Genomic DNA, 15493 nt, shown 5'->3' on the forward strand with positions numbered 1-15493 from the left:
CCAGTGCAGATTTTATCTTGTAAGAATAAGAGCTTTGCTCTCAGGACTCACCTGCAGTACATGAGGGTTTGTCTGATCACCCATCTGCAGAACATTTTCAATGTAGTCAGTCAGAAGCATTTCAGCATTCTCTCCAGCCATGGCCAGGAATCCCAAGGTAATTTCAGTGATGGACAGAGCATCACAGACATCACTGTAAGACTGTAGTTCCCCACTGATCATGTTCATCACAGAACTGGGGAGAGGACTCTGAAAACCATGAAGTCAAAGCAGTTGCTAATATTAGTTTAGAGCCATTCCTTATTGGTGCTTAAGTTGCTAAAGTCACAGAAGATGGCAGAGCCCCAGATTTAGGAAACTGAAAATGCTTAACTATATCTCTTTCCTTTGTAAATCCTGGCTGACAAAAGAAGGCCAGTTTGTATGTACTCAAGGCATGCCGAGAGACTAGCAGACAAGCCTTCAGATGAACAAGGCAAGTGACAGAAGACAAACCTAATATTTCTTCAGATATCAGGGGTCACATGCTTGCCCTGTTTCCTCCAATGCAGAAACCCACCTGATCCAGCTTACTCCTGACATCATTGAACATCTGCTCATAATTCCGATCATGTCTGTACACAAGGGTAGGTATTCCCTGTCAGGAGAGAAACCCGTGGTTGTAAAGCTTTGGTAACATTGCTTACCCTGCTGCAGTGCATGCCTGGCTGCAGCAAACACTGCAGGGCTCCAAAATCAGCCAAGAAGTTGTCTGCAGAAAACATAGCTAGCTGTCTTGTCCTACCTTTAGGGTGATGAGTGGTTTCCCCTGCAGGAACTTGCTGATGACTTGCTGCTGGATCCTCTCCAGATCAAAGTCCTGCAATGTCTCCCCTCCCTTCTCCATGCTGTACTGGCAGTTGGACAAGATCAGAGGAATCAGGTCTCTCTCAAGCTCATAACTGATCAAGTGCAGGTCAGCCACTTCTGATGGACTGATGAAGTACCTGCAGAAGAGAAAACAGTCTCCATTTAGAGAAGCCTTTATGAAGCAGGGAAAAATTGGCGTGATCGTGTGGTAGCTGGTAACACAACAGAGCCAAAAAACATGCCTAGCTTGAATAGCAACATACCTGTCATCTTCCTTGATGTGTTTGTTCACTGAGTGGATAAAGTCATTGTGCAGACTAATGAGATAACTGGCTAAGGCTGTGGAGCAGAGGCCCAGCCCCTGTCGACGTGGCAGAAGGACCTCAAGCTTGCTGTCCAGGGTCAGGTCAGCATCACAGTAGCCTTTAGGAAGCTTAATTTCCCCTGAAATAAAAGGCAGAGAAGACTGCTTGAGGTGGCCCAGAGCCAGCCCACAATGAGCAAGCCTCTCCTGAGCTGACCCAGGTCAGGAGAAAGTATAGAACCTGAAAAAAGCTGCACTCTTTCCATTACGTATAAGCACTAAAGGCAGCAAGTTCAGGTGAGAAGACTACAAGAGGGAAATAAATTCTTCCATTTGCACCTAGATCTTCTTAAACCTTTAATGGCCAAGGTCAGTTCTGAAGATATGTCTCAGCATCACTGATGGGAGGAACTTGAACTGTCGAAGAGTAGTAGTAGAGGAGCATTGTCTGACAGCTGGCAAGTCCTTGCTTCCACCACTCTCAAAACAATGCTGAGAAAGAAGGGTACTCACCATTGGTGTCCAGCGAGCTTCTCAGCTTGTTCCAGACAGACAGAAACACATTCACCCTCCTCTGTAACAGGTCCCTCATCACATCTGAGGAATAACAGAAAGACGAATCCTTGAAACACCTTTTACTGGCAACACTGTGAAACTCCACAATACAAGAATTTTCAAAGGACACCACTGAACTCTAGGCAACTGCTCAAACAGATTGAGAGAGACTAAACAGACATTAAACAGTTTTCTAATGGTATCAAATTGAGTAATTTTCTCTGTTTGTTTATATTCTTCTATTATGGTCTGCTATTGGCCCAGGCTACAAGGCTGGATGGATCCTTGGTCTGATTCTGCATGACCTTTAAGTACTTTTCCACAAGTGCTTAAAAACATTAAGTAATTGTACTTAAGTACAATTGAAGGAGTTGCCACAAGATGTCTGTATGCTGCTCATGAATGGAAGGGAAGGACATCTATTGCACCTTTTAGGCAGGCCCTACTCTAGGGCAGTGCCTAAAAACTCAACATACCTACTGCTGCATTCAGGGATTTATCTTGCCTATCCCTGAGCAGAGTCCCCACCCCTTGTGAACAATCTTCCTGTGCTTAATTCTTTTCAAAGTCACCTGATGACTATTCCAAGCATAACTCCAGGGTTAAGGTCTCCAATTCATTTGGATGGGAGTTAAAAGGAAAATATCAGGGCTTAAGACTGCAAGCTCAAGAAGTTTTCATCTTCATTTTCAACTGGACTTCCCAGTGCTTTTTGTTTCACTAATTACAGTTTTGGCAGAATCTTCTCACCTGATAGGGGTTCCTTAAGGAAGTCTCTGATCGAACCGTGTTTGACAGCAGCAGTGTTCTGAAATCGCCTCACCAAGTCTCTCTGCAGAGCCAGAATCTCTGGTAAGAATTTAACCAGCCTCAGTTCTGTTTCCTGGAAGAGGAAAGGGGGCCTATGAGTAAGGTTGTTCTTGGACAAACCAGTTCCAAATAGTTTTATGGAATTACTTTTTAAATGTTTAAAAGAAAAAAAATACTTTACAAGTGCAGTTCTCAAGATTATAGGAAGTTATCAGAATGAAGACGCTGTATAATTCAACAGTGGTTTAGTCCTGGGCAACTGGCTCTAGGTGACCCTGCCCAAGCAGGGGGTTGGACAAGGTGACCTCCAGAGGTCCCTTCCAACCTCAACCAGTCTATGATTCTATGAACTGATCTCTGAACATTGTGGGGTCTCATCCCTGTGTCACACCCACCTTCTGCAAAAACTTCCAGAGGAGAGGGACAGTGTCCTTAGCATTCTTTTGCTGAACTACATGGCCCAAGTTCTCCACTGAAATCCTCTTTCGGCAGCTCCACATCTTGGAATGATGTATGTGACTGTGCTTTGGCAGCTGGGACAGGAAAGTGACTGGGTCACCATACACTATTTTCACTATTGGATTGGAAGAAATTCTCTCATCCTCTTGTATTTGTCTATTTAACTTCAGAATTTTTTTATCCAAATCCTGCATTAAAAAAACAACAACAAAAAAACCAAATTATATCAGAATTGTTAGTGTCCTGCCATCTTGAACCTCCACTAGAGTATATTTTCCTAGTAGCTTGATGACCAATTGACACAGAAATATGTCAAAGCAGAAGATGAACTCTTAGGGAAGGCATGTAAAACACATACTGTAAGACAGCTGTTTATACCATAAAGTTATTCTTTGTTCTCCAGCTCATCCAACTTGCAGGTCTTCCATTCTTGAGATGATGTATACGGGGAAAAAAAAAGGCAGACAGGATTCATTTGGGGCAACCATATGCTCACTTGGACAAATGCTTTCAACTGAGCTAAGACATTTCTGCTTTTCCAGCTATGTAAAAAACTTCATAGCACAACTCTAGTCTCAGATACTCATTTCCACAGGTAGAATAAAGTTGCTGATCCTTACAAATTAAAGCTAACCTGAAGTTGTGTCGTAAATGGCTTGGCTTTGGGAATAGCTCGGTGAAAAGCATAGCACATTACAGCAGGTCAGATTTCCAAATAAGTAGATTTTTAACTGCTCAGCTACTGAAATTTTATACAGCAAATTTCTTACCTCCAATTCAGGAACAATAATTGTGTTTGCAACAACTTCTTCCCATTTGTTTCTCTTCTCCTTGGTGGAGAGCACATTATCAAACCGAACTGGCCCTGCAACAGGAATATTTATCTCTTACATCTGCACTATTTCAGTTAAAAGAAACCACAGATTTTCTAAGCTTCCAGATGTGACACCCTTGCAAATTAGCACAATGAGCCAAGAACAATTACAGAGGTCCTAGAAGCTAACCGAGTATCTTGGTCTAGCTGGAGAGAGTCATCCAAAACAGCACACAGTGATCACAGGTTATCAGAAGCTTCTGTCCAGTCATTCATTTGACTGATGTGGACATTTATACAAGTCCCAGAAAGGTTAAACAAGTTGTTCAGGGTCAGACCATGATCAATGACAGACCAAAGAACAGAGCTTGGAATACTGATTTGTGCTGTCATACACTAAAAATATGGCTATTACATATAAATCCCGCTATGACACAATGACTCATGTCAACTTGAACTCCAGATTCTACCATGAACCATACTCTGCCATCCCTCTTCTACCAAGTAGCTTCTTGGTAGTCATTTAGAGGGCAGTATGGTATATAGATTATACACAGCATGAGCTACTGTGCTTTGAGTAGCACCTCTGCTTGTGAGCTGAAAGCCCTGTAAACATATCATGAGGTTATTTATTCAGTAATTCCTTTTCAGAATTATGCACCAAACCTTGCAAACCCCACATATACTCAAACAAAAGAGAAGTAAACAGCCAAAAATTCTTCACTTCCTACAGTCAGAAACAAGCCTCAAGTTTCTGGATCTTCCTCATCAGCTCAGCTACTGCCAGTTGGAAATGGTCTATTAGCAAAGAAGCTAAATAACTGCTGCCCTTAAAACATTGATATAGCTTGCAGATGTGATATAACAGGTAGTTGTCCTTACACTGGCCTGGGTGCTGATGGGTGTTCTTGAGGAGGCTGCTGAGGACAAGATGAAGGATGGTGATAGTCTCATCCACACTCTTCCCCAAAATTTTTGTCAGCTGTGCCAAGTCCTCCCGAATATGCTGCTGCAGGAAACTCACAGAGTTGTGCACCGGTGGCTTGATAATCCTTTGCAATGACTGAAGAGGAACAACAGGCAAGAATGAGCATAGCCAAAAATATCCAGTTGAAGCAGAAGGCATGCAGAACTACAGTCTTAACAGAAAGTCAACTCCATCCTATAAGATTCCTACCACTTGAACAAATAAAGGCAGGTATATATGTATATGTATGCATGCAAGTGCATGAAGGAACCAAAATCACTTCTGGGCAAGGAAGAAAGTGAATCTGGGTCTTGCATCTTGAAAGACTGCCCTAGTTGCCTGGCAATATAATGAAAAGGACCAGCATCATACAAAGGTTTCACTACGTTTCATGCGGCCACTTGGAACTATTATTGGAAGATACCTGAGGATCTTTTGTGGCTCCCAGCAACATTGTCAAATGTGTGAGCAGGCGTATCAGAACAAAGACAACTGGGGACATGGCCCGGTCAGACACTCCCATTGTTTTTCTGTGTTGTACATCTCCAAGTATGTGGCCAGTTTGAGTTCTGTCTTCATTACTCCTGTTGGAAAGTATATATAGTTTTTTTTTCTTTGACAAAAAACACACAAGAGATGTCTTTGATACCCAGTAATGTCTTTTTGACCCATAAGTTCTTTGAATGCTATAAAAGCTGCCAATTAGAAGTGCTACAGGGGAATGAGGACTTCCAGTAAGTTTTGTACACAAATAAGCCAGTTTGGTTTTGCTGGCTGATTACTCTTCCTTGGACATCTCTTCCTAATACGTTTTCTACAAAAGAGGCAATGTCCAGCCCTGCAGAGCAAGATTAGCCAGTTCCATGCTGGATAGACAAGAAGCCACTATTAGAATTAGTGACTTTAACATTCTTACACAAGGGCTGTAAGCACTAATCCAGAGAATCGAGGAGGGGGGAGCACAAGTCATAGTTAGTGGAGCTCTAGTAGAAGTTCTTCAGTCACACTGATCCATTTAAGAAAATGTTGCCTATTATATATGTTGGTATAGAACCACATAACCTATATCAGCCTGGATGAGCAGGGAGATGAAAAACCCTAAACCAGCAGCTTGACAAGATCTTACGTTAAGACAGTTTCTGCAAAGTCAGAGTTATACCAACACACCTAACAGCTGAGCCTCTTCCCCCTCAGAGGCTAATGTCTGAGCTAATGGGGAATCCTAAGTGCCACTTTTCAGGTAGCAGCGTGAAGTGGTTGGTACCTTCTGTCTTGAAAGCATGACAGGCAAGTACTGCATCAGTTAGCACTGAAAAGGTTAATCAAAGCATACCGGAATTCTTGAAAGCCACGCAGTGGTTTATGCAGTTGCCCTCCAACTTGGGCACCACAGTCAGGACAGTGGCTAGTTTCCATGGGGAGGCCACACTAGCAAAAAGCAAAAGGAGAACACTGAATTCCCAAGTAAAAGCCTCTCCAGCAGAGAAAGAGAATGAAACAAAAATCCAGGCTGTAACTGGTTAATTCAAAAACTGCTATATACTGGGCAAAAGACCTGTCTTGTTTCCTTGATTTATGGTATAAGCTGTTAGATCTATTCTAAATTTTATATTACAATGGCAAAATTATTACTAATATAGAGTTTAGAAAATGAACCACTGTGCAACAGAACATTAAAACTAGTAAACAAAATAGAAGTGTATTGTTGAAAACACCACCTGCTTAAAAACCCACCAGTCTCAAATTCTTACCTCTCCTACAGTGCAAGGGTGGCCATTTGGACATGCTATCAAGAAAGAGAAATGAACAGGACAGTATTATAAGACAGACATTTATAAAGCCTCTGTTATTTCCTTTCTTAGGGACCATCATATTGGAGCAAGAAATATGCTTCAAGATCTAATCAAAAGCACTGACTGTCCCAAAGCTCAAAGGAATGATAGGCCCGTATAGGAACCCAAGGAATTTTTCAGTGCTTCTCTCCTTGAGAAACAAGGAACAGAAGCCTGAAAGATTCTGCTACTGAGTAACAGATGGGCCAGTAAGCATGAATGCTCCCACCCCTGGATTCCTAGCCTGCACTAAGATCCTACTGCAGAAAACAGAGGACTGAAAGCTGGCTAGAAAGGTGGCAAAGTGCTCCTCTTCTGTTCACACCACTTTAACATTGCCAGAAGTAACAAGACAGGTCTTCTGCACGCTCAAACTTTGTAAACAGCTATAAGCTTGAGACTAAACAGAAGCTCAATGCATTTTGGTGCATTACCCACATAAACCGTAGCTACAAGTCTTAATTTACACAAGATAACTCATGCTGAGAAGAGGAGTGTGTCTGTCCTCAGATTTGGAACAGTTTCATTCAAAAACCAAGGATTATTCTTCAATTTCTTTCACAGCCAGTCAGGAGCACTTACTGTACCAACGCAGAGTGGCCACTCCTTCCCAGGCCCTCGCCTGAGCCATTATATCTTCTGGCATTGTAGGCAGAAAAGAGTGCTAAGGAGGAAAAAGGAAAAAAGGTGACGAAAATATAAATCAGTTCTTTTCCTGAAGCAGTTGCTCACTGGTTCTTTATTCGTGATGAAGAACAAGAACTATCAATATTGTTAAGACTTGCACGTGCACTCTCTAGACACCCTGAACTGGATTCCTCTTGGTGGGGCCTGATGTGCCCTGGCATGTACCAGAACATTTCCTTACACCTTGGAAAGCCAGAAGAAGTAGAGCAGCAGATCCCTCCCACCCTGACTCAGCCTAGGGCCCCACAAGCCATTATCCATGCAGGTCTCCACAGTATGACCTGCCAACTGCTTTCAGACTTGCTCACTCAAATATCAGCGGAAGTATTTGCCTGATACTGCTCAGGATGCAGAGGTACCTTGAAAAGGTATCAGTCCAGAGCTGCTTGTTGTTCTAATTAATCCCAACAACACTGAAATAATCCTACATCAGTAATTCACAGCTAAAACAGTAAGTTGGTGCTTTTGATGTTAAGAAAGGTTAGGTTATAGAGGATCCAGCAGATACATGAAAGAACTAGCAATATGCTGAATTGCCATCTGAGTTAAATCTCTTTACCTCCATGGTGTGCGGATGGAATGCCAGATTCCTCAGGGGCTGCAGGACAGGGTTCTGCCCACACAGCAAGACAGCTGCGGTATGAACAGCCATTTCAATTAGTGCTCCACTGTGGCTGAAGCTTTGAGGATCCACTGTCAGAGATGGCAGTGCATTCATCACAAGAGAAGCTGCAAAGTGCTGCAGGTCTGGAGAATTCAGGACTTCAGAGTTCTGGATGAACTTAGTCATAACATCTGTTTGCTGAAAGCACATATTAAAAGAAATAAAACCAGCATGATATTGCCCACCAAACTGAAGAGGACTATCAGGACATAACCGTATTTGGGGTAGAAGAACAAAGGGCTCTTCCACCAATGACTCGAATCTCATTCATCCTTATCAACAAAGTATGTTTGTCACTTCACTTCCAAAGTGAAGTATCTTACCTGCTGTTTGGGATGAAGACTTGAGTCACTAACTCCATACAGGGCAGTGACCTCTCTGAAAATAGCCAGGAGCAGATGGACAGATCGTACAACTGGGGAACTGCTAGATGCCTAGAAAAGAAGAACTGATTATATGGCAGAGAGCAGGCTACAGCTGTCACAGCTAAAGTTACTGGATACGCAAGCTTCAGCAGGTCTGTGGTAAAGCTCTCCCCACAAATGAAGGGAGATAGTACAGAAATGGCTGCTCAAACCATAAATGAGTGATCTGACAGCACTCAAGCTGATTGAGAGTTTTACAGCAGAAACTTGTCAAGCATTTTATTCTTCTAACATCCAGATGGAATTGTAATCTCACTAGGCAGCAACCTGTACGTGCCTTCATTCAAATCAAATCAACATGCAAGTGAAAAAAAATAAATCACAACCAGTGTATAATAGATGGTACAGAGACATTCAAAGGCGCACTGTTTGCAAACTCCTTGAAGATTTTCATACACAAAATACATATTGGAAAAAGGTTACAATTACACAGAGATCACCCATTTGATTTTTGCATGGCAAAACACAACGCTAGGCAGATATGGGCAGGCAGGGGGCATAAATCTTCTTTGATTATCTGTCTGCTCTCCCATCAGTTGGCTACAAGGTACCTGTATTGCTTATTGTTAAAATAAACTGCTGCAATAGATTACAAGGGGAGAAAAGCAAGATGAGGCAACCAACAGAATCTCAGTTACATATGCTAGAACACAGGTGAGAGAGTAAAGCAAACATACATGTGTCTGCCAGTGTAAGCCACAGTAACTTTCAAGCAAAGGAACCCAGGCATCTCCACTGGAAGAGACACTGCCAACAGGAACACATAAAGCTTAAACGCTGGCCGTCCAGAACCCACAACAGAATTATGGCAAGGAGAAAGCACCCTACCTTCTCTGCCTCTAGAAGACCCTCAGTCTTACACTCAATCATGGCTTTCCCCACAGCATCACGCAGGACTCTGTAATTCTTGCCGCATGCCAGGTAACGATCAATATGATTAGACCGGCTGTTCTGTATCTACAAAGGGAAAAGTCCATGGTGAGCACTGTGGACATTAAACAGCCATTGGATAAGGCAGAATCTCCTCTTCCTCCCATGAACTGTGGCATTTCAGCCTTCACAAAGAGACAGCAGGCAGGCATGGCAAACCAAATGGCTTCTCACTGCCATAAGAGACTTCATTCAATAGAGCGCAAGGATAAGTCATCTTCACAACCACTCTCAATGTGGTGAGTCCCCCAAGAGCCACACAACAGCAGAAACACCCCAAAGCAGCACAAACTGAAGACTAAGAGACCAGAGCCATCTCCAAGGATATACCTCCTCTTTACCTGTTGCAGAATTTCCACCGGGAACACCCAGTTAAACTGCGCCTCTGTGACAAGCTTCTGGGCAAATTCCATCCCATACTGACTAGCAATTTTCCGGACTAGGTAAACACAATGCCAGTTGTTCTTGGCGAGGCTACAGAACACCCTCACATTTGCCAGGTAACGCTGCTTCTCCTCTACCTGGTCTTGCTCTGGGGAGAATAAAAAAACAAACAAACAAAAAAAACCCACATTCTACCTTGTAAAACTTTTCTGTCGGCAATGGGTGTAGCACCAAGTGCCTTTTACTAGTACTGACTAATTACATAGGAGACCTTCAGAGCCCTCTCTTCCTCAGATGCTTATCTAGAGTGTTTCCTCAGCAGGATTTTAGACAGTGATTCATTTCTTCAACAGAGGATGACATACTCTACTTCCATCTCCTCCTCTCAAGGACAAGTTTTCCCATTTATTGGTAGTCCATTCTCAGAGCTCTTCCATCTTGCTCAATAATGGCTTTCCATTGCCTCAACTGCCAAGGTGATGGTGTTCCCTAAGAACAACCTCCTGGGATGCATTTTGCTAGCCTGACATCCTCGAAGAAAGGGCTGGACAGTGAAGTCCCTTGGAATTAGCTACATTACTACACTTTGATGCTTCATAAACTGTGTAAGTATCTGAGACTCTCCACACACTGTTCTCCTTTATTGGGTCAGGAAATCAGCTCAAAACTTATTTTACTTTTTTTTTTTAAAAGTATCTCTTCATCCTTTTTAGCTGCGCAGAGCTCTCACTCATATAAAACAGAAAGCCTTACAGCAGTCATGTATCTGAGGCATCATTTATGCTTTATTCGTTTATTCATTAAAGTTCAATTTAGTTGGCTCTAAATAAAATTTCATTGTTAGCATCTGGAGGATAAAATAAATCTCCTTCCAAAGACACAACTGCTATGTACCTACACCGTAGGGGTCACTGGCACAGCCTTGCTACTAGTTATAGAGCACTTCTAATACATGGTAGAGAGGACAAATAATGACTGACACTCCTAATGAAAGGGAAAAGAAGAAAGCTGATGCACTTGTTCTTGGCCATGCATCAAAACAAGTTCTAGCATAGCACAGGTGCATTGACTGTGTCAAGCCCATCTCCCATGGTGACTTTGCTCTGTATACAGCATTTCCACTTGATAGCAGAATAGACTTACCTGTGGGCTCATGCAAGTCAAAGACCAGCTCTGCAGCTTTACTCAGGTACAAGCGAACCTTGGCTACTGCCTGCAGATATTCAACAGATGATTCCCGAGGAGTTTCTCGATTGTTCTTTGGGAGATAGTTCTCTGGAAAGCTTCTGTCTCCAGGCAGATAGTTAATATACTCATATCCTATGCTGCCCTCAGACTTTTCACACATGGAATCCTAAAAATGGGCCAGAATATTGCATGAGTGGCAGAACCACTTGAATCAGATGTCCCCTGCATTGGTACTTTGTATCTCCAATGCATCCACACTGCAGTAAGCACCTTAAACTTTCATGTCTCTCACAGCACCCTCCACCCCAATACCATTAGCTCCTCCCTGTGATCTCTCCAGTGCTCATCCTAAAGTTCTGCCACATCACCAAACACCATTTTCAGCAATGCACCCAAGCTTTCTCCCATATTTCCTAAGCATGTAGCCAAGCAAGAGAGTTATGAGCATGCTGACTGGCCACACACATGCTGAAACACACATGTCCAAGATACCAAGCTCTACCTGTCTTTCCCTTAGCAAGAACACAAATTTTTATCTTACCTACAAAGTCACCATTTTAATGAAAACTATAAGAAATGAAACCTCTACCCTGCTGTCAGGTTTGTTTAAAGTTGTCCAAAGCATTAAAAGTTATGCAAGGGAAGGGAGCAGTCCAAACACTGTAATAATCTAAAGCTCTGCAAACAAAAAAGTGTCTGCAAAAACAAGAAAGTAGTCTAGTAGTGGACTACCACACCTAGAAATCCCCCTGCTTGCTGCACTCCTGTGTTGGAGTTTGAGTCTTATTGGGCCTCACACCTACCCAAGGTGTCCAAGAGAAAGAAGAATTTAATGTAATGCTGCAAACACACACAAGCCTTACCTCAAAAAGCAAGGCTAGTTACTGGAAAGCAGGTTCTGACCAGGTGATTTGATATAAACTTCCTTTCAGTCTTTCTAGTTTGTAACTAGGGCAGCTAGTTACATGCACAAGAAACTTGCCTAAAATTGCAGAAGAATTTCTATTCTTGACTTTAAGTCCTGCAACAGTTTTATTGCCCAGCTCTTACCTATCCAGCACTCTTACCTCTAAGCAGTTGACAAAAAGCAAGTAGAGTTCTTTTTTATCATTTTTCTCTAGGATCTGGTTGTGCTCTACCTGGGACAGGTAGCGTTGCACATCATTTTTCACTTCATTGAAGCTACAGGAGAGAGAAACACCCTCTTACCAAAACTGCAATACTGACGGCTACTATTTATGTTTTAAATCATGACCAAACTGCTAGTTATGTCCATGTGACAGGGGTGTCACTCTGGATCCATCTGGAAGACGGAAAAGCAGTTGTGCCATGTTTTGCCAGATATCATCTAGCTTCACAGCCTGATCTAGGCTTTTATCATCAACAATGCTAAATTAGCATTTCTAGGGCATAAGTCATCTGATCTATTTTAAGCATCTGGTTTAGGGGATGATCACACTTGAGAAATGGCTTTCTGTGCACTGACTGCAAACAGAGGCTGGAAGAGCTAGTGTGAATTGAGAGGTCTGTGTAAACATACAAAAGATCATTCTTGATTAAATGTCTGTGGATAAGGAGTATTGCTTTGCTGATCTACAGCATATCAATTAATCAGCTATCATCGTTACCCAAGCCATCCACGTTCAGCACAGGTTTAGGTTAAGAATAGCTAGGTAAACCTTGGCACAGACTGGTCAGATACTTCAACGCAAGCTACGTGCAAGCCAGCCAAGCTGTATAACTAATACAACAGCACAGGATGAATTTCACCTGTAATGATTCAAATTCAATTAATAGCATGGAAGTGAAGAGAACAATCAGATTGGTTTGATGAGGTCATGAAAAACAAAGCTGAACCACCCCCCATTGTAACATCCATCAGTTGTCTGACTGTGCTCACCTGTACTTCAAGAGAAGCTTCAGCATTACTGAGCGGATGATGGGAATTTCATCCACTTCATCATTAAATGGGGACAGAAATTTTGTGTAGATAGCAGGGTGATCTGTGGAGATAAGAAAAAGACAAGTTTGGCAGGTGAGAGAAAGTGGCAAGAGAATCAGCTCCATGAGGCTGAGCATCAGTATGAAGGGAGCTCACCTGAACCTGTCAGGAGGCTTCTGTGAACAAACAGCAGATTAAGGAGCTCTTGGATCACCTCTGCCTCAGGGGGTTCATTGTCCTTGAAGCACATGGTAGTGACCATATCTATGAAGAAATTATTGCATCTCTGCCGGAACAGGGCATTTCTTGCTATGGCATCTCTAGGGGAAGAGTAAAAAGCATTAGAACAATGTTCAAATACAGAACCACTTAAATAATGGATGAAGCAAAGCAGACACAGGCAAAAGTCACCAAGGTGAGATACTTTTCCAGCTTTCCAAAAGGCTGGATTTATGCAACACTTCAGTAGTATCATCTGCAAAGGCTGTATCACATTGACAACTAAGATCACAAATGGCAATTTGATGCAGATACATTTACTGAGAGTTTTTTGCTAAGCTATCACAAAGCAATCCAAGGTGACAAGCAGTTCCCTTGTCCAATTCAGCCACTGACAGTGCTTTAGTTTTACAGGGTTTTGTAACTACAGTTTTCTTACAGGGGCCAAAGCAACTTCCTCCCTTCTTTTGAAACAATAAACAGAAAAAGGACAGGACCTGTTCCGGCTCCAGAAAGACCAGAGCAGAGTTCCCTCCACCCATTCTGCTCGTGTTGACAACCACAGAGTTGCAAATTAGAATTTCCTCACACAACTGGCCCCACTGCAATGCTTCCACCCTGGAGAGGGTGGAGTACCTGAGCTCCACAGAGACATTTAAATGAACATCCTCCACGGCAACTCTGCAGTATGGACAATGCATCTGTGCTGGTACTAGCCACATTCTGATGCACTTCTGACAGAACACATGATAGCAAGGCAGGCAGACTGGATCCTTCGGCTCTCCTAGGCAGATCGGACATGACTTCACACCATATCTGTAATTCAGAAACAGCAATGAACACAAATGCTTCAATGCTGTCTTACCAAAAGCCTTTAATAAGATGTTAATCTGCAACTAGACCAACAGGAGATAATGCAAGACCTGCTGGCTAACTGCTTAGCTTCAGGGTGCAGAATAAAATGGAAGTTACTGCTCTTCATTTGGCTTTCATTACATTGTACGCAGCACTGACTTATGCTCAGAAATATACTGGCAACATAGGCAATATCCCTCCCGGACCCTGCAACCTGTCTCAGTGTCACTACCTGTAGAGCCTGTTGCTGACTTCATCCTTACATTGGCGCAGTACTTTCATCACTGCAACAAAAGTTGGATGAGTCTTCATGTCTGAATCATGCTGAAAACACTGCAGAGGAAAAGGACAAAGCTATATGACTCAGCTCTAACACCCGAGACAAAAATTAACATGATCAGCCGAAACAAAACAGGGAAGAGGTGAAATCACATCTTTGCTTACCTCGGCAAGATGCAAAGTATATTTTTTCACTAAATTCTCAAATTCTGGCATCAGAGTGTTGATGCCAAACAACACGTGTTCGACAAACAGAGACATGGAGAAAACCCGGTTCCAGCAGACTCTGTGGGAAGGAAAGCGTGATTTCAGAAAGTACAATTATGAGCTGAGAGCATGAATGGAAATGCAGTATCAGGTCAGTCTAATGATCTCACTGCTTTTCATGCTCACCACTACAGCATTTGTGCACTTCTCATGCAACTTTTTGCTTTGCCCTTTAGTTATCAGCCCTGGCTTTTGTCAAGGACAAACCATGTAACAGCACCTAACATGGTGAACTTATGGCATAGGAGCCTGTCCTGTAGACAGCACTGCAGCAGAACTAGGACCACTGCAAAGACCTTCTTACACCTCTAACTTCTATATCAAGGAAGTAATTAAAAAAAATATATAATCATCACAATTACCTACACTTTCTTCACTTCAGTTAAGCTAAACAAGGTCTGTGAGAAACTGGGGTAGCTCTCTGGGCTTGTCTTCCAAGAGACAAGACTCCATCTTAGACGCAGTGAAGTTCCCCATCTCTGTTCACAGTCTTTATGCACAGGGGTTGAAGTGGGGAGACACTGCTGGTTAACAGGAACCTAAGGAGAGTTTTAAACAAACCCTGAACCCAGCTGGTATGCACTGGACGATACTGCCAGATTTAGAAGGAGAATCTACATGAGATGAGGGAAAAAAGTGAATCTGGTTCTTAATGCTTGGTATGTAATTAAACCTAGTAGGAACCTGGAAAGGTTTGCAAAGTCTTCATCTGAGAAAAACAGCACCAGAGCAGTTTTCAGCCTGTATAATATTCATATTAACAGTAAGGCAAAAGAGCAAGATTGTGAGCAGATCTGTGGTACATACCTGAGTTCTTTTAGCAGCTGATGGCACCAGCTCCCACTCCTCTGTAAATCCTTCTCTTTACAAAGAAATTCAATGGGCATACGAAGATTCTTCACTTTCTGCAGCCAGATCTCTGGATGGGCTGTCTGTACTTGACTCTCCAGCTCTTCAGCACATACCATTGCAGCTAAAACATCTAAAACCTAGATACACACGCAGGGTGTAAGTATAACACAACAGCTGTATTTCAGAATTATTTATGAACCTTGGGCTCTCA

The 15493-nt window shown here is 42.7% G+C and overlaps 1 protein-coding gene across 5 annotated transcripts in view; it reads right to left on the reverse strand.

Moving 5' to 3' along the window:
- Positions 1-15493, reverse strand: part of RNF213 (ring finger protein 213) — a 58442-nt gene that overhangs the window by 2109 nt on the left and 40840 nt on the right. For 4 of the 5 annotated variants that reach the window (XM_069799453.1, XM_069799452.1, XM_069799451.1 and 1 more), the window contains exons 42-66: positions 15238-15419; positions 14329-14449; positions 14117-14217; positions 13666-13845; positions 12967-13130; positions 12769-12871; positions 11936-12050; positions 10824-11034; positions 9638-9828; positions 9195-9323; positions 8265-8375; positions 7837-8079; positions 7173-7254; positions 6510-6544; positions 6092-6186; positions 5183-5342; positions 4674-4854; positions 3748-3842; positions 2914-3165; positions 2459-2591; positions 1667-1750; positions 1113-1293; positions 785-986; positions 560-637; positions 52-249 (exon numbers count right to left, since the gene is read on the reverse strand). In XM_069799453.1, the coding sequence (XP_069655554.1) occupies positions 52-249; positions 560-637; positions 785-986; positions 1113-1293; positions 1667-1750; positions 2459-2591; positions 2914-3165; positions 3748-3842; positions 4674-4854; positions 5183-5342; positions 6092-6186; positions 6510-6544; positions 7173-7254; positions 7837-8079; positions 8265-8375; positions 9195-9323; positions 9638-9828; positions 10824-11034; positions 11936-12050; positions 12769-12871; positions 12967-13130; positions 13666-13845; positions 14117-14217; positions 14329-14449; positions 15238-15419 (3627 nt within the window). Of the gene's footprint in view, positions 1-51; positions 250-559; positions 638-784; positions 987-1112; positions 1294-1666; positions 1751-2458; positions 2592-2913; positions 3166-3747; positions 3843-4673; positions 4855-5182; positions 5343-6091; positions 6187-6509; positions 6545-7172; positions 7255-7836; positions 8080-8264; positions 8376-9194; positions 9324-9637; positions 9829-10823; positions 11035-11935; positions 12051-12768; positions 12872-12966; positions 13131-13665; positions 13846-14116; positions 14218-14328; positions 14450-15237; positions 15420-15493 lie in introns of those variants that run through there. The other variant, XR_011327309.1, reaches the window with a different exon arrangement.

This window comes from Haliaeetus albicilla, chromosome 12 (assembly GCF_947461875.1).
Source record: "Haliaeetus albicilla chromosome 12, bHalAlb1.1, whole genome shotgun sequence".
Lineage (NCBI taxonomy): Eukaryota > Metazoa > Chordata > Aves > Accipitriformes > Accipitridae > Haliaeetus > Haliaeetus albicilla.